At 39.3% G+C, this 16,692-nt stretch overlaps 4 protein-coding genes, 1 long non-coding RNA gene, 2 other non-coding genes and 1 pseudogene across 8 annotated transcripts; 6 read left to right on the top strand and 2 right to left on the bottom strand.

Annotated features, from left to right (window-relative positions):
- Positions 1-588: 588 nt before the first annotated feature.
- VSP (vesicle transport v-SNARE 13) lies at positions 589-3,631 on the top strand. The gene is made up of 6 exons (XM_008344791.4): positions 589-818; positions 955-1,066; positions 1,928-1,986; positions 2,083-2,271; positions 2,767-2,937; positions 3,329-3,631. The coding sequence occupies exons 2-6, from the start codon at positions 973-975 to the stop codon at positions 3,476-3,478; spliced, it is 663 nt and encodes a 220-aa protein (XP_008343013.2). The 5' UTR covers positions 589-818; positions 955-972; the 3' UTR covers positions 3,479-3,631.
- A 600-nt stretch (positions 3,632-4,231) lies between these two features.
- LOC139188096 (pentatricopeptide repeat-containing protein At5g15340, mitochondrial-like) lies at positions 4,232-4,747 on the top strand. The gene has a single exon (XM_070805163.1). It carries the CDS (start codon positions 4,232-4,234, stop codon positions 4,745-4,747), a length of 516 nt encoding a protein of 171 aa, XP_070661264.1.
- A 417-nt stretch (positions 4,748-5,164) lies between these two features.
- LOC103418694 (uncharacterized) lies at positions 5,165-7,837 on the bottom strand. 2 transcript variants are annotated; one of them, XM_029107824.2, is made up of 5 exons: positions 7,532-7,832; positions 7,355-7,438; positions 6,049-6,198; positions 5,629-5,823; positions 5,165-5,534 (listed from the first exon to the last, which is right to left on the bottom strand). In XM_029107824.2, exons 1-5 carry the CDS (start codon positions 7,769-7,771, stop codon positions 5,409-5,411), a joined length of 795 nt encoding a protein of 264 aa, XP_028963657.1. In that variant the 5' UTR covers positions 7,772-7,832; the 3' UTR covers positions 5,165-5,408. The 2 variants fall into 2 exon arrangements, with proteins under 2 accessions (XP_028963657.1, XP_017183165.2); XM_017327676.3 differs by lacking the exon at positions 6,049-6,198 and having other exon boundaries at positions 7,532-7,837.
- On the top strand, positions 5,291-5,363 carry TRNAA-UGC (transfer RNA alanine (anticodon UGC)). Its single transcript has one exon. It is a non-coding gene; the product is annotated as a tRNA-Ala (tRNA).
- A 2,813-nt stretch (positions 7,838-10,650) lies between the features above and the next one.
- On the top strand, positions 10,651-11,618 carry LOC108169865 (uncharacterized). The gene is made up of 2 exons (XR_011571207.1): positions 10,651-10,926; positions 11,315-11,618. It is a non-coding gene; the product is annotated as an uncharacterized lncRNA (long non-coding RNA).
- A 569-nt stretch (positions 11,619-12,187) lies between these two features.
- On the top strand, positions 12,188-13,528 carry LOC103405808 (pentatricopeptide repeat-containing protein At5g15340, mitochondrial-like; annotated as a pseudogene).
- Positions 13,529-13,807: 279 nt separating this feature from the next.
- On the bottom strand, positions 13,808-16,133 carry LOC103442380 (uncharacterized). The gene is made up of 5 exons (XM_029107826.2): positions 15,386-16,133; positions 15,211-15,294; positions 14,747-14,896; positions 14,312-14,506; positions 13,808-14,217 (listed from the first exon to the last, which is right to left on the bottom strand). Exons 1-4 carry the CDS (start codon positions 15,665-15,667, stop codon positions 14,327-14,329), a joined length of 696 nt encoding a protein of 231 aa, XP_028963659.1. The 5' UTR covers positions 15,668-16,133; the 3' UTR covers positions 13,808-14,217; positions 14,312-14,326.
- On the top strand, positions 13,963-14,035 carry TRNAA-UGC (transfer RNA alanine (anticodon UGC)). The gene has a single exon. It is a non-coding gene; the product is annotated as a tRNA-Ala (tRNA).
- Positions 16,134-16,692: the final 559 nt, after the last annotated feature.

Here is a 16,692-nt window from a genome sequence, read left to right as displayed (position 1 = left end):
CTATTGATTTTATACAATGATGCTAATGGTGAAGATTGGACTAAACCGTGTAATGAGCTAATAATAATTTGGTATCAAACTCGTCATTCGTGAAAGTTGAATCTTAAACGTTTCAAGTACAATGTAAGAATAAATATAAGAAAATCTCTAACCGTACAAATGACAATATCTTATTATTTAATTAGTCAGAATGAGGCTGAAATGTCTCTATGAGTCTTCCGGCCTCCGAAATAGGTGAATAACCGTGACTTGCCACCAGTTGTCTCATTCTGAACAAGGTTTGACAAAAGTTAACTAGAATGATAAGAAATGATAAAGCATGTAAAATAAGAAATAATATGTGAAATTTGTGAATTAATTTTGGGTTGTATATATTTAAAGTAATTTTACACCACGTTTACTTAAAAAATGAAAATAAAAATTATTCTAAATTTTTACTTTCATGTATTTACACCATTTATCAAGTAAATATATTTGACATGTTTTCCGGTCTTCTACTAATGTAACCCGGTATGATTGTGGTATCCAAATTTAACAAGAGGGTGCACACAATATTAATACACCAACGAACTCTAACCACAACGTGACAGTTGTCAGCATGAAGCGCCAAGTGTAGCGACCGAGAATCCAACGTGCAGTGACTTTATCAGAAGGTGCACACAACACTAATACACTTAGTTGGTTTCCTTTCGCGCACATTACCGTTTCGATCGCTTCGACAGCAAACCGCCACCACCGCATAGAACTAAAAATCAACACCCGCCACCGCTACTCAGCCGTCGTCTCCGGCGATACATTCGAATCTCCAATCTCGAAAGGTCTTTACCTGCGATTCCATGGATTTCAGATCGTTTATATTTTCATCATAATTCCGCAATTCAATCTCCCAATTTTGATGGATTTAGGGCTTTGTATCTGAAATATTGCTGAAATTTTGTGATGGGTTGAATGCAGAGAGAAATTTAGGGAAAGATGAGCGACGTATTCGAAGGGTACGAGCGCCACTACAGTGAGCTCTCCGCCAACCTCACCAAAAAGTGTACGATAGCTGGGGCTCTCGATGGAGGTAAAAAATTTCTCACTTTTCCTTCTTTTTTTTTAAAATTTTTGTGAATTGAATCATATGTATGGTTGCCCTGAATTTGGATGATTCATGTTGTATTTAATTGTGCTGATGACATGGATTTTATGAAATAAAGTTTGGGTCTTTTTGTTGGTGGCGTAAACCTGATGAAGGATCTTAATGTATGTATTCGATTGAATTAATTACGCGAGAACCGAGTTTCCGTTGGGATTAGTGTGGATATGTGTCTATTGGATCACTAGGACTGCTTAGTTTCTAACTGTTGCCGCTTTGCCGCAAAATTATGCTTCTTTATTTGAGGTTGAAAAATTATCAGTAGCTATAGGTTTAGTGGTCTCAAAAGATGGCGAAAGTCTTAGGCGGATAGAGCTTCCATCGGCTTGAGTTATGCATAATATGTTAATAATGGTTGTTTTAAAAATGGGGAGAAAACAAGAAAGAAAAGGACTGAAATGCTTGAGGCAATAGGATCGGGTCTTGGATTGTGCAGTATGTATCTTTTAAGTTTTTCAACATTTGAATGGAAAAGAAATGGATGGAAGAAGGGTCGGTTCTGAATTTTTTGGATGTTGAGTATTGTAGGTACAAAGATAAAGAGAAAAGGGATTTTAATTCATTTCATGCGGTAGATATATTTCCCAAAAGAACATCTTACCTGCAAACTTCTATCTATATAAAATTGAACTTAAGAATAATATTTCAAATTGTGCTCGTTAGGAGTTTAAACATACTGTTGGTCTTCTTTTTGTACTTCTTGTTCTTGTTGTGAATGCGTATATTCTCCCTTATCAAGTCAAGAGATACTGATATTTATATACACTACTGTCTCTGTTATAATCTCAGAACAAAAGAAGCAGAAGGTTACTGAAATAAAGGCTGGAATCGATGATGCAGAATCTTTGGTAATTGATTGAACTATTCTCTTTGGGAGGATTTTTTTTTTTTTTTGTTATTTCTTTTTAATTGGTTCTGATGTGCTGTTTCTTAAAAAATTTCAGATCCGGAAAATGGACCTTGAGGCAAGAAGTTTGCCACCAAATATTAAGGCTGTGCTTCTTGCTAAGCTGAGGGAATATAAGTCGGATCTGAATAATCTGAAAAGCGAAGTTAAAAAACTTGTATCTGGAAACGCATATGCATCTGCCCGAGATGAGTTGCTGGAATCAGGCATGGCTGATTCTCTGACAGTATGTCTAAATCCTTTTAGCTTCGTTTTATTTTTCGAATATTTATTTAAGATATAAAATGTGATTCATTATTCGGTAGTGAGTTTGTGATGGATCTTGGTATATATTTGACATGAAACTTGGAGTTCTTCTACTTTTTTGAGGAAGATTTCACTTCGATGTGCTATTTTAGTTATCTCAATCTAATTCGCTTGCTTGACCAATAGAATGAGTGAACATGATTAGTTCTGGTTTGACTTGGTGGTCACTTCACTTGTTAATTTGAAACAAAGATGCTTGAAACAACAATGAATATTTGAGTTTGAAAATTTGTTCTTCACTGGGCACTTTCGTTTTTGTCATAATTATTAGTCTTTCCTTTATTTGTGATAATTGATGATACTATTGTATGCTTTCCATGACTTGATTTGTGTCTTAAGCCTTCTGCTCTCATCCTTTCTTGATATTGTGGATAAATGTTTTTACAATACTTACTGACTAATGAAAATCCAATAGGCATCAGCTGATCAGAGGTCAAGGCTAATGATGTCAACCGAGAGAATAAACAAGTCCAGTGATAGAGTTAAGGACAGCAGAAGAACCATGCTCGAAACAGAAGAGCTTGGTGTTTCGATCCTCCAGGATCTGCATTCACAGAGACAATCACTGTTGCATGCTCATACCACGGTTATTACCTTTTCAGGCTTTATATTCATTTTACGGTTGTTTTAACAATCTTTCTGCGAACAAGTTTACTTTCCATCTCTCGTCCTCTATGTTTAGTGTCAGTATGCATGCCTTCTCTTCCTTGAGTAATGTTAAAAAATATACTGATGTACATCTGGACTCTGGGGATTATCACCTTATGAACATGATTTACTCAATCTTCTTTTCACTATTATTAGTGTTAGTCTCTAAGGAGAGTGATGTGCGGCATGTGCCTATGTGTATCCATGGGCCTGTACCGAAAACAAGTTTTTCAAAAAGAGAAAGTTACTGATATAACTGCTTTGGCGAGGGCGATGATCTTCCTAGAATGGCATTTCATTTATCTAACTGTTTTTTCCTTTTGCTGCAGCTTCATGGAGTGGATGACAACATAGGGAAAAGCAAGAGAGTTCTGACTTCCATGGCAAGGAGTATGAACAGGAACAAGTGGCTTATTGGCACGGTCATCGCGGTTCTTGTCTTTGTGATCGCCTTGATCTTGTACTTCAAACTTAAATAAGCCAAGACATTTTCGCTTGTTGAGCTTGTGGCTTTTCAAATGAACAAATTTTCGTTTCTTGTTTCCCCTTATTTTTCGAGTGTGCAAATTGAGTTTGTCAAGATGGAGATTCTTGATTGTGTAGTAATGGAAACATATCGATACGTTCCAACATTCTTTATTGGTTGTGTAACTTGTGTTTACCATTTCTGAGTAAGACAATACTTCCCACCTTCCCAATAAAGAGGAAAGTCATCCATCCAGTTAATGCGACGTCATTTTTCAATATAAACGTCATAATCGAAATGGTTCATTCTCTTTCGTTTATAATAAAAGAGCGTTGCTGTGAACTTATCACTTATGCGTTCTGTTTGTCCAAGTTCCAAACATAAGCTTTGCCTCCCTCAGCTTATGAGATGGCCAACCAACACTGGCTTGGCATCACTCCCCACCCGCCACCTCCGTTCTCTCATCCGAGCATGCACACGCCAATCCTCCATTGGCGTTGGCAAGAAGCTCCAAGCCGCCATTATCACTGGCGGCCTTGCCGCCTCAGCAGACTCATTCCTTCACAATTGCCGCCTCCATTTCCACGCTGCAGACGCCCGTCCATTCTCTACACGCAAGCCGTTTCAATGAAATTCCCCACTCGCATAAAGACGCCGTGGACTGGACCGTTATCATGGGCTGTTTTGGCCACCACGGAATGCTCCAATCCGGGCTTCGTTTGTTCGTCGAAATGCAAAGTGAGGACGTGAAGGTGGACGACGTGGCATGGTTTGCTTGTTCAATGCGTGTGCTCGGCTGGGCAATGCTGAAATTGGGGAGAAAGGACATGGTTTCGCAGTGAAGGTGGGTTTGGATTCTGGTATCAAGGCCTGCAATGCGGCCATGGATATGTATGTCAAGTGTGGCCAATTGGGTATGGCAAGAAGGGTGTTCGAAGTGATGGAGGAGCGGAGTGTAGTGTCGTGGACTGCGACTTTGGACGGTGTGGTTAAATTGGATGGTGTTGGAAATGGGAGATTGGTGTTTGATCAAATGAATGAGAGAAATGAGGTTGCTTGGACGATCATGATTGTTGGATATCTAAGTATCGGGCTTATCTGCGAAAGCTTTTCGCTTCTTGAAGAAATGGTTTTCGGGTGTTTCTTGAAATTGAATTTTGTCACCCTTTGTTCATTTTTATCAGCATGTGCACAATCCGGCGATAGGGTGACGGGCAGTTGGGTTCACGCTTATGCTTTAAAGACAATGGAGAGCTACATGAAGTTGGATGAGATGATATAAAGACTGAGAAGGATCAATGGACAAACACAAGAAAAAGATTGCACGAGAAATGAGAAAAGGAGAGTAAAAAAGTAAGTCAAGTTGATTAGAATAATTAACTCACACGATACTGAATTTATATCGCAATAGAATAAAGTAGTTTTTGATTTCGGCTTTTTAACCAAAATGGTCTATGAGATTGGTATAACGTCTCACTTTTGTCCCTGAGATTGTCCACTATCAATTATTTTGGTCATTCCGTGAAAAATCTCATTTGGGTATTTTTGCCAAATTAATCCTTCCACTTGAATTGGTGGTTTCTTTAATTTAATAGAATTTTTTTACAAAATGATTGATAATGAACAATCTCATAAACCACTTACATCGATCTTAAATCTCAAAAATCAAAATGAGGAGTTACGACAATTTCATGAAGTATTGTAGCTAAAATGTCTTTAATATTTCTCGTCGGAATAGTAGTTTAGGATATCTCTTTATGCAAATACGAGTGTGATACATTTATTACATGACTTTTCCCAATACAATAAAAGGGAAGTTCTAACAGGGGATGTAGCTCAAATGGTAGAGCGCCCGCTTTGCATGCGGGAGGTACAGGGTTCGATCCCCTGCATCTCCATTTTTTAATTTTTGTTATTTTTATAGGCAAATTCTCCCTCCTCTTTTAGCTGCCCCTTAATTTCTTGGAATTTACTGCAGTTTCGAGCTTCTCTTTTTTGAACTTCTCATAATCTGTTATTGCTAGCAACATCGCATTCGACTTCAGATCAGCCATCACCGTCTTCACGAGCTATTTCAATCAAAAACATTGATTCGGTTACTATATGTACTTGCCCCTTAATTTTCTTCAAACACATATTATGGCGGGGTTTTGAAGAACTTACCGATTCTGTAATGCTTCGCATGACATTGTCCGGGACCCAAGTGAGGAGAGGTGGTACGATGAAGCTTAAGTTTATGTCGAATATGTTTTTGAGCCAGCTTTGTGTTCCTTGTCTATCTGAAAATATGATTCCTTTGATGTTGAGGTTAATGTCACTTGGATCATACCCAGCAATGCCTCGGATTTCCCATCTAGTCTACACAAAATAAAAAAAAATGTCACCATATTAAGTGGGATCCCGCTCCATTGTAGCTGAGATGGATCCTTATCGACAACATATCAACAGTTGTATTATTGTCAATATAACAAGAACGACATATCAGTAGTGGATAACAACAATAATATGTATCAATTCCAGCTACAAAGAGGATTGTGTGTGTGTGCACGTGCGTGTGCGCATTATGGATTATGGTGAGCTTACAATGTCAAGCTCAAGAATCTTGGAGATGTGGTGAGGAACATGAGGAGGGTAGTCTTTCCCCATGGATTTGCCTCTCAACTTAACATATAATGCAAGGTAGACAGACAGGAACAAGACTTGCATGGCCGGCATGTGAATTCTCCACTCTTCCTGCAAAAAACACATCCATTCTTAAACTAGTTAACTGGGAAGCCTCCCTTCTCCCGGGGGAAAATCGAGCTATCCTTGTCGGATATTTCCTTGTGTATCTCTCTTTCACGTGCTTATATGGGTGGGCAAAAGGGTTCTGGACTTGTAGATTGGGATGGGTACGGGACAGGTCCAAATTTTTAAAATTCAACACGGGACGGGCGGGCCGGGCCGGGTCTAGGTTAATAGTGGGGCGGGGCAAGTCCAAATACTAGAAGAAACGGGCCCCTGGCTCGAACCAACAATTCAATACAAAACACTGATTTCCACCCCCAGTATGAATTTGAACCATTGAACTGGAGTGCAGGAGCTCCATAACATCGGCACTTTTTCATCTGCAATTTTGCCGGAGGGATATAGAACCTCCTTCTTCGCCATCACTCACTTTCCGATTCAAATTTGCAGAAGGTGACAAACCCAAATCGATCCAACAGAAAAGCAGAAAACACAAAAAAAAAAAAAAACAAAAAACAACGGTCTTTATCACCCATTCTTCAAATAAATAAAAAAACCCAATTGAAAATAAAACCCAAATAGATCCAGTTCTCCCATCAGATTTCAGAAATTAGACAAATTGAAAAAACCCTAGCAAATCTTAAAGATCTCTAGCGGGTCTCGATCTCGTTGACGAAACGGAGGATCTGGGCTTGAAGGCGGTGGTGGCTGCACTCCTCAATCCGTGGAGAAGGTGATGGTGGTCGACTCATCTTTTTTTTGTTCTTCTGTGATTTCCAATTTTCGGATTGGGGTTTTGAGATTGAGGGAGAATCCCCAATCTTTGTGTAGGGATTGAAAGGGTTAGGTCCGATTCTTGTATTAAAATTTGTTGTATCCGTCCCAACCCGGCTTGTTTCTTTTAAACCCGAGTTCGGTTCGGTCCTTTCAAAATTAGGCTCGGCCCTACATATATCACTCTTTACGTGACCGCTCGTAGCGTTCTAAGGAGATACACAACCGGTTACAAGACAAAAATTTTATTTTCGTGATTTTGTCATTAATCAACTTTCACCCAACTGATAAAGGATGACAAAGAACTGAGAAGAAGTTCAAAATTGCATAGAAATTTAGGATATAGATTAGACTAATATTTAACACAAGAAAATAGAACATTTGGCACCTTGTTTGTTTGGGTTTTCGCTGTGTCCGGAAAAATCGCTTTAACAACCCTGTGTTCATCGTCCAAGTATTGATCAAATGAAGCCTGCATGTTATGCAAGAGCTTGCTTCTGTGAGTGATTGTTGTTGTGTTTAAGAGAGAGAGAGAGAGAGAGAGAGAGAGAGATGAATATAGTACCGCAGGGGACTCACTGAGAGGAGCACCAAATGTATATCTGAAGTAGAAGGTTAAAGGCTCCCTATGCTGCTTCGTCTTCTTCAATTTTAACATGGCCTCGGCACGGAAAATCCTCTCCTGCTTCTTGATCGGCTTACCCTTCACATTTTGCGGCCCGAAACACATTCCTCTACCAGGACAGAACGAGGGTTGGCAGTGCCCTACAGAAAAAAGACCAGCATCAGCAGCAAGCTCACCCATTTTCCTTGACCATATTACAATTGAGCTTAGTTTTTATATCACATTTTTCTTCAAGTTTAGGTGGACATATTTGTTTATGGAACAAGGCAAGGGGAAAAAAGTCGCAGCATTTTCATTCACACTTCCTTCTCATGGGCCATCAGCTCCACGTGTTATTACTACATGCAGCAACTGCTTCTGCCTTGTGCTCTAAGTCGGCATTTTCGACTCTTATCATACGTCCGCAAACATGGTTTTAAGCACGTCGTTGTTTTGCTGGCATTCTAGAACCCTAGTCCGTGAGATGGGACAAACGCCCCTTTTTCTAATGAATAATGCATTGTCGTATCATTGTTGTTAATAAAGCGTATTAACATGTTATTGATGCATTTATGACAATCCGTTCTATACGAGAAAACAAGCACCCTATGCAAACGCCCGTTTTTGTAATGAATAATGCTTTGTCATATCATTGTTGCCAACAAAGCGTATTGACATGTTATTGATGCATTTCTGACAATTCGTTCTGTACGAAAACAACCCACGCAAACTCCTGTTTTTGTAATGAATAATGCTTTGTCATATCATTGTTGCCAACAAAGCGTATTGACATGTCATTGATGCATTTTGTTACAATTCGTGCTATACAAGAAAACAAGAACCGCACGCAAAGAGTTTCCAAGTATTTCCATTTCACTGATGAGGAAGGTGAGAAAATAAAATACGCCACTCACTTTGCTTGGTTACTAAATTGAAAGGTGGTTAGAGATGAAATATTTTCGACGGGACGACAAATCTTTTGCACATGAAGTAGGGACGTGAAACATTTTTTTTTTTTTTTTTTTTTTGAAAACTGCGACGTGAAAGATTTGAAATATCAAATGTGTGACATTTTACCAAAACCCAAAGCAGTGAATATTGATTCAAGTCTCAAGTTGTTCGGGTGGGTTGGGAGCCAAGTAGAAATTTGGGACGTGCATTCGATGGAAGTGGATGAAGGTGCTTACGGTATCAAGCTCAAAGATTTAACATTTGTTTTACTTGGTGTGATTGGTGATGGTGACTGGTGAGGACTAGGTCAAGACTTCCATGTCCTCTAGACATAAAGGAATTAGATCCATCCGGATTCACCCTGTGGGAATTCTAGAAATTTCCATATCTTAACTATTCATTGTGTATTTTACAGTCAGAAATCATTTGATTTTTTTTTATTTATAATTAAACACAAATAATATCTGACGAAAATTGACAGCGCGATATACGATGAACGACTAGAATATGTAGAGATCCTTACAAAATAAATCTGGAGATGATCCTCTTCCTAGCTATAACATGTATCTATAAATGTGTTTTTGGTGACGGACGATTGTTTACAATGGTGTTCTTTTAAGATTAAAAAGAAAAAAGTGTATTTGACAAATTGACATCCTAAAAAAATTATTCAGTACTGTAAAAGTGTGTTTGTTTGGCATCACTAGCCTTCACTAGACTAGATAGGACTAGTTATTAGTGAAGTCCTATGTTTAGGTTTAATAGGACTCGCGTGGACTAACACCTTCGCTAGAAGGTCTTAGCTAGGCCCCAAAAAATGAGAGGATTGCTAGTCCCGTCTTCTCCTTTGTACGCTAGCAGCAGAAACCCAACCATGCCTATGATGCAGAAACCCAGATGCAACACCTAAATCTCAAAACAATAACAACAATCCCAATAACTGCGTCCTATGCACAATTTTAGCATAGGCGCAACGAAGCCTCTGTACAACCGACAATCCGACGAAGCATCTGAAAATTCTGACGAATCATCTGCAGAATCCAACGAAGTCTTTGCAAATTGAAAAAAAAAAAAACAATTTGGAATTTCTCTGGGTTTGATTTGAATTCTTCATTGTAATTGATATTGGAGAAATTGGGTGCAATATTTGGATTATGGATTGAAGTACATATTCACAATTTCCTAAATTGTTGATAGGAAATGAAATGAAAAGAAGAAGAAAAGTTATGGACAGTGCGAAGAAGACGGGGATGAAAAGAAAAGAAAGGTAGAGAGACGGGAGAGAGAGTGAGCCAAATAAAAAAGCATAGAATAATAATAATAAAATATCAACATGTAAACATTCATAGTTTAACTGTGATTGTGTAAATCCATATTATATTTGATTCTAGTTATCATTTCCTATTGTATCTTGTATTCCTTGGGGATGAAGGAATATTTATCTCCTTATATTGTTTGTACCATATTTGACCAATCCCGAAACTACTGAGCACCAGTCAATGTTATACCGTCAAGGATCCAGAAGAGTTTCCCTCCAACCAGGAAGCCAATCACAGCGCGACACGTGTCGACATTAGAAGCCAATCATAGCGCGACACGTGTCAACATCAGAAGTCAATCACAACACGACACGTGTCAATGTCAGAATGAAACTAGAAACTCTCTTCTATAAATAGAGATCATTCTCTCACAATATTTCCTAATGTCATTTGTACTAAATCATTCACTTGTACTCACTAAAGAAGAGCTTGAACCTATGTACTTGTGATAACCCTTCACAATTAATGAGAACTCCTCTACTCCGTGGACGTAGCCAATCTGGGTGAACCACATACATCTTGTGTTTGCTTTCCTATCTCTATCCATTTGCATACTTATCCACACTAGTGACCAGAGCAATCTAGCAAAGGTCATAAACTTAACACTTTCTATTGTACCAAAGTCTCCACTGATTTTGTGCATCAACATATATTATTATAAATAAAGGCACAATGTAGGAGGAATAACAAAGATGCTTGAAACAACAATGGATATTTGAGTTTGAAAATTTGTTCTTCACTGGGCACTTTCGTTTTTGTCATAATTATTAGTCTTTCCTTTATTTGTGATAATTGATGATACTATTGTATGCTTTCCATGACTTGATTTGTGTCTTAAGCCTTCTGCTCTCATCCTTTCTTGATATTGTGGATAAATGTTTTTACATTACTTACTGACTAATGAAAATCCAATAGGCATCAGCTGATCAGAGGTCAAGGCTAATGATGTCAACCGAGAGATTAAACAAGTCCAGTGATAGAGTTAAGGACAGCAGAAGAACCATGCTCGAAACAGAAGAGCTTGGTGTTTCGATCCTCCAGGATCTGCATTCACAGAGACAATCATTGTTGCATGCTCATACCACGGTAATTACCTTTTCAGGCTTTATATTCATTTTATGGTTGTTTTAACAATCTTTCCTCAAACAAGTTTATATTCCATCTCTCGTCCTCTTATGTTTAGTGTCAGTATGCATGCCTTCTCTTCCTTGAGTAATGTTTAAAAATATACTGATGTACATCTGGACTCTGGAGATTATCACCGTATGAACATGATTTACTCAATCTTCTTTTCACTATTATTAGTGTTAAGTCTCTCAGGAGAGTGATGTGCGGCATGTGCCTATGTGTATCCATGGGCCTGTACCGAAAACAAGTTTTTCAAAAAGAGAAAGTTATTGACTGCTTTGGCGAGGGCGATGATCTTCCTGGAATGGCATTTCATTTATCCAACTGTTTTTTTTTTTTGCTGCAGCTTCATGGAGTGGATGACAACGTAGGGGAAAGCAAGAGAGTTCTGACTTCCATGGCAAGGAGTATGAACAGGAACAAGTGGCTTATTGGCACGGTTATCGCGGTTCTTGTCATTGTGATCGCCTTGATCTTGTACTTCAAACTTAAATAAGCCAAGACATTTTTCGCTTGTTGAGCTTGTGGCTTTTCAAATGAACAAATTTGCGTTTCTTGTTTCTCCTTATTTTTCGAGTGTGCAAATTGAGTTTGTCAAGATGAAGATCCTTGATTGTGTAGTAATGGAAACATATCGATACGTTCCAACATTCTTTATTGGTCGTGTAACTTGTGTTTACCATTTCTGAGTAAGACAATACTTCCCACCTTCCCAATAAAGAGGAAAGCCATCCGTCCTGTTAACGTGACCGTCGTTTTTCAATATAAACGTCATAATCGAAGTGGTTCACTCTCTTTCTTTTATAATAAAAGAGTGTTGCTGTCACTTATGTGTTATGTTTGTCGAAAGTTTCAAAAATAAGCTTTGCCTCTCTCAGCTTATGAGACGGCCAACCAACACCGGCTTGGCATCACTCCCCACCCGCCAGCTCCGTTCTCTCATCCGAGCATGCACGCGCCAATCCTCCATCGGGGTTGGCAAGAAGCTCCAAGCCGCCATTATCACTGGCCGCCTCAGCAGACTCATTCCTTCACAATTGCCGCCTCCATTCCCACGCTGCACAGGCCCGTCCCTTCTACACGCAAGCCATTTCAATGAAATTCCCCACTCGCACAAAGACGCCGTGGACTGGACCGTTTTCATGGGCTGCTTTGGCCACCACGGAATGCTACAATCCGGGCTTCGTTTGTTTGTCAAGATGCGAAGCGACGACCTGGCATGGTTTGCTTGTTCAATGCGTGTGCTCGGCCGGGCAATGCTCAAATTGGGGAGCAAGGACATTATTTCGCGGTGAAGGTGGGTTTGGATTCTGGTATCAAGTCCTGCAATGCGGCCATGGATATGTATGTCAAGTGTGGCCAATTGGGTATGGCAAGACGGGTGTTTGAAGTGATGGAGGAGCGGAGTGTAGTGTCGTGGACTGCGATTTTGGACAGTGTTAAATTGGATGGTGTTGGAAATGGGAGAGTGGTGTTTGATCAAATGAATGAGAGAAATGAGGTTCCTTGGACGATCGTGATTGTTGGATATCTAAGGATTGGGCTTATCTGTGAAAGCTTTTCGCTTCTTGAAGAAATGCTTTTCGCTCATTTTTATCAGCATGTGCACAATCCAGCGATAGGGTGACGGGCAGTTGGGTTCACGCTTATGCTTTAAAGACAATGGAGAATGAGATTGACATCATGGTTGGCACAGCATTGGTTGATATGTATGCGAAATTTGATACAGTGGACACTGCGTTAAAAGTTCTTGAGTAAATGCACCGAAGGAACGAAGCGACATGAAATGCTTTGCACAGTGGTTTGGCAATGCATAGAAGGGGAAAACTAGTTCTGAATATGGTTCATCAAATGCTCGAGGAAGCCAAGCCAGACGAATTAACCTTCATTGCTTTGTTGAGTGTTTGCAGCCACTCGGGCCTTTTTTATCAGGGCCGGCATTACTTTTATAATCTCCAAGCGTTACATGGTGCAACACCTCAGATCGAACACTGTGCGTGTATGGTGGATCTTCTAAGCAGGGCTGGTAATTGGAAGAGGCTGAAGTCTTGATCAAGCAAATGCCAACCAATGCCTCCGAACGAGGTGGTTTTGGGTTCCCTTCTCGGTTCTTGCAGAGTCCATGGAAAGCTAGAGCTTGGTGAAAGCCTTCTGCAAGAGATAGTTCAAATGGATCCCCACAACACAGATTATCACGTCCTGCTTTCCAACATGTAATGCTTAAGGTGGAAAGCAGGATAAGGCAAACTTACTGAGGCAGGACTTTATGTATAAGGGTTTAAGAAAGCTTCCCGGAATAAGTTCAGTTTGTATTGGTGGCCAAGTTCATCAGCTCAGTGCAGGAGATATGTCGCACCCGAAAACAATGGAGAGCTAATTGAAGTTGGATGAGATGATATAAAGACCGAGAAGGATCAATGGACAAACACAAGAAAAAGATTGCACGAGAAATGAGACAGGAGAGTGAAAATCAATACTCGGTCGGTTCATTTAAAATTTGTCCTAATATGCAGACGTGGATTAAGTCAGTCTATTAGAACAGCCATCTCACACAAGACTTAATTTATATCGCAATACAATAAAGTAGGTTTTTATTTTGTTTTTTCTAGCCAAAATGGTAATTGAGATTGGCATAACCGCTCACTTTCCTTCCTGAGATTATCTACCGTCAATCATTTTGGTCATTCTGTAAAAAACTTCCGTTGGGTATTTTTGCCAAATCAATTCCTCCACTTATATTGGTAGCTTCTTAATTTAACAGAATTTTTTCACAAAATGATTGACAATGGACAATCTTAAAAACCACTTATATCGATTATAAATCTTAAGGACCAAAGTATGGAATTATGACAATCTCATCAATATTAACTAAAAAATCTTCAATATTTTTCGTCGGAATAGTAGTTAAGGATATCGCTTTATGCATATGAGGGTTGCATATGTGATGCATTTGTTACACGTATTCATTAACATAATAGAAATGAAGTTCCAACAGGGGATGTAGCTCAAATGGTAGAGCGCCCGCTTTGCATGCGGGAGGTACAGGGTTCGATCCCCTGCATCTCCATCTTTTAATTTTTGTTATTTTTATAGGCAAATTCTCCCTACTCTTTTAGCTGCCCCTTAATTTCTCAGAAGCTGTAACTTTTGTACTGCAGTTTTGAGCTTCTCTTTTTTGAATTTCTCATAATCTGCTACTGCTAGCAACATCGCATTCAACTTCAGATCGGTCATCACCATCTTCACGAGCTGTTTCAGTCGAAAACATTTATTCGGTTACTATATGTACTTGCCCCTTAATTTTCAACAAACACAAATCATGGTGGGGTTTTGAAGAACTCACCGATTTTGTAATGCTTCACATGACATTGTCCGGGACCCAAGCGAAGAGAGGTGGTACGATGAAGCTTAAGTTTATATCGAATATGTTTCTGAACCAGCTTTGTGTTCCCTGTCTATCTGAAAATATGATTCCTTTGACGCTGAGGTTGACGCCACTCGGATCATACCCAGCAATGCCTCGGATTTCCCATCTAGTCTACAAAAAGGAAAAAAAATGTCACCTTATTAAGTCGGATCCCGCTCCATTGTAGCTGAGAGGAATCCTTATCGACAACATATCAACAGTTGTATTGTTGTCGATATAACATGAACGACATATCAGTAGTGGATAACAACAACAATATGTATCCATTCCATCTACAGTTGAGCAGGATCTCGGCCACAAAGGGGATTGTGTGTGTGCGCGTGTGCGCATTATGGATTATGGTGTGCTTACAACGTCAAGCTCAAGAATCTTGGAGATGTGGTGAGGAACATGAGGAGGGTAGTCTTTCCCCATGGATTTGCATCTCAACTTTACATATAATGCAAGGTAGACAGACAGGAACAAGACTTGCATGGCCGGCATGTGAATTCTCCACTCTTCCTGCAAAAACACATCCATTCTTAAACTAGTTTGGAAGCCTCCATTCTCCCGGGGGAAAATCGAGCTATCCTTGTCAGATATTTCCTTGTGTATCTCTCTTTCACGCGTGTATATCTCTCTCTTTACGTGACTACGTAGCATTCTAAGGGGATACACAACCGGTTACAAGACAAAAATTTCCTTCTCGTGATTTTGTCATTAATTAACTTTCACCCAACTGATAAAGGATGACAAAGAACTGAGAAGAAGTTCAAATTTGCATAGAAATTTAGGATATAGATTATACTAATATTTAGCACAAGAAAATAGAACACCTCTTTTGTTTGGGTTTTCGCTGTGTCCAGAAAAATCGCTTTAAAAACCCTGTGTTTATCGTCCAAGTATTGATCAAATGAAGCCTGCAAGTTATGCAAGAGCTTGCTTCTGTGAGTGATTGTTCTTTTGTTTGAGAGAGAGAGAGAGAGAGAGAGAGAGAGATGAATATAGTACTGCAGGTGACTCATTGAGAGGAGCATCAAATGTATATCTAAAGTAAAAGTTTAAAGGCTCCCTATGCTGCATCGTTTTCTTCGATTTTAACACCGCTTTGGCACGGCAAATACTCTCCTGCTTCCTGATCGGCTTACACACTATATTTTCCGGCCCGAAACACATTCCGCTACCAGGAAAGAACAAGGGTTGGCAGTGCCCTACAGAAAAAAGACCAGCAGCAGCAGCAAACTCACCCATTTTCCTTGACCATATTACACTTGAGCTTAATTTTAATATCATATTTTTCTTCAAGGTTAGCAGGTGGACATATTTGTTTATGGAACAAGGCAAGGGAAACAAAAGTTGCAGTATCTTCAATCACACTTCCTTCCCATGTGCCACTGTTTGTTCTAAGTCAGCAATTTCAGCTCCACGCGTTATTCCTGCAGCAACTGCTTCTGCATTGTGCTCTAAGTCCGCATTTTCGGCTCTTACCATACGTACGCAAACATGGTTTTAAGCACGTTTTTTGTTTTGCTGGGATTCTAGAACCCTAGTCCGTGAGATGGGACGGATGCCCGTTTTTCTAATGAATAATGCTTTGTATCGCCAACAAAGTATATTGACATGTTATTGATGTATTTATGACAATTCATTTTATAGGAGAAAACAAGCACCCCACGCAAATGCCTGTTTTTGTAATGAACAATGCTTTGTCATATTGTTGTTGCCAACAAAGCGTATTGACATGTTATTGATGCATTTCTGACAGTTTATTCTATACGAGAAAACAAGCACCATACATAGAATTTCCAAGCATTTCCTTTTCACTGATGAGGAAGCTGAGAATATAAAATACGCCGCTCACTTTGCTTGATTACTAAATTGAAAAGCGGTTAGAGATGAAATATTTTGGACAACAAATCTTTTGTGTGGATGCAAATTTTCTCCTTCTTTGACAAAATTGCACCTACAAAACAATCAACACCTTTGGTCAAAGCCAAAAGCCTCTTGCGCCCACGATGAATGAGGAGGGCTTTGGCCGAAGAACCTCTGATGCCAAAGTTAGAATTTAGAGAGAAAAGTGTTTGGAGAGTTTTTGGGAGTTTTACAAGAGTGTGGACCTCCTCTTTTAGAAAAAATAGGGTCATATATATAGGTAATGGAGGCGGCCGGCCCTTAGAGGTTTTTTGTGTTAAAATGGGTGATTTAATTGGTGATTAATGGATTAATTAGGAATTAATCCATTAATTAGCCAATTAATCTCCATTTATATGGAATAATTTGTAGGTTATGAAGTAGTTACCTAAGATGAGGATGGATGA

The sequence above is a fragment of the Malus domestica genome, chromosome 09 (genome assembly GCF_042453785.1).
Source record: "Malus domestica chromosome 09, GDT2T_hap1".
Classification (NCBI taxonomy): domain Eukaryota; kingdom Viridiplantae; phylum Streptophyta; class Magnoliopsida; order Rosales; family Rosaceae; genus Malus; species Malus domestica.
The sequence above is the reverse complement of the archived record's forward strand: the minus strand, read 5'-3'. Positions and strand labels throughout refer to the sequence as shown.

Excerpts from the sequence above, each read along its gene's own strand:
- VSP (XM_008344791.4), top strand. The coding sequence starts at position 973 with ATGAGCGACGTATTCGAAGGGTACGAGCGCCACTACAGTGAGCTCTCC. Across the intron at positions 1,987-2,082 it reads TCGATGATGCAGAATCTTTG|ATCCGGAAAATGGACCTTGA; the intron begins GTAATTGATTGA and ends AAAAAATTTCAG. Across the intron at positions 2,272-2,766 it reads GCATGGCTGATTCTCTGACA|GCATCAGCTGATCAGAGGTC; the intron begins GTATGTCTAAAT and ends AAAATCCAATAG.
- LOC139188096 (XM_070805163.1), top strand. The coding sequence starts at position 4,232 with ATGGTTTGCTTGTTCAATGCGTGTGCTCGGCTGGGCAATGCTGAAATT.
- LOC103418694 (XM_029107824.2), bottom strand. The coding sequence starts at position 7,771 with ATGGGTGAGCTTGCTGCTGATGCTGGTCTTTTTTCTGTAGGGCACTGC. Across the intron at positions 7,439-7,531 it reads CTCTCAGTGAGTCCCCTGCG|GCTTCATTTGATCAATACTT; the intron begins GTACTATATTCA and ends CATAACATGCAG. Across the intron at positions 6,199-7,354 it reads CGAAAACCCAAACAAACAAG|GAAGAGTGGAGAATTCACAT; the intron begins GTGCCAAATGTT and ends TGTTTTTTGCAG.
- LOC103442380 (XM_029107826.2), bottom strand. The coding sequence starts at position 15,667 with ATGATATTAAAATTAAGCTCAAGTGTAATATGGTCAAGGAAAATGGGT. Across the intron at positions 15,295-15,385 it reads CTCTCAATGAGTCACCTGCA|GCTTCATTTGATCAATACTT; the intron begins GTACTATATTCA and ends CATAACTTGCAG. Across the intron at positions 14,897-15,210 it reads CGAAAACCCAAACAAAAGAG|GAAGAGTGGAGAATTCACAT; the intron begins GTGTTCTATTTT and ends GTGTTTTTGCAG.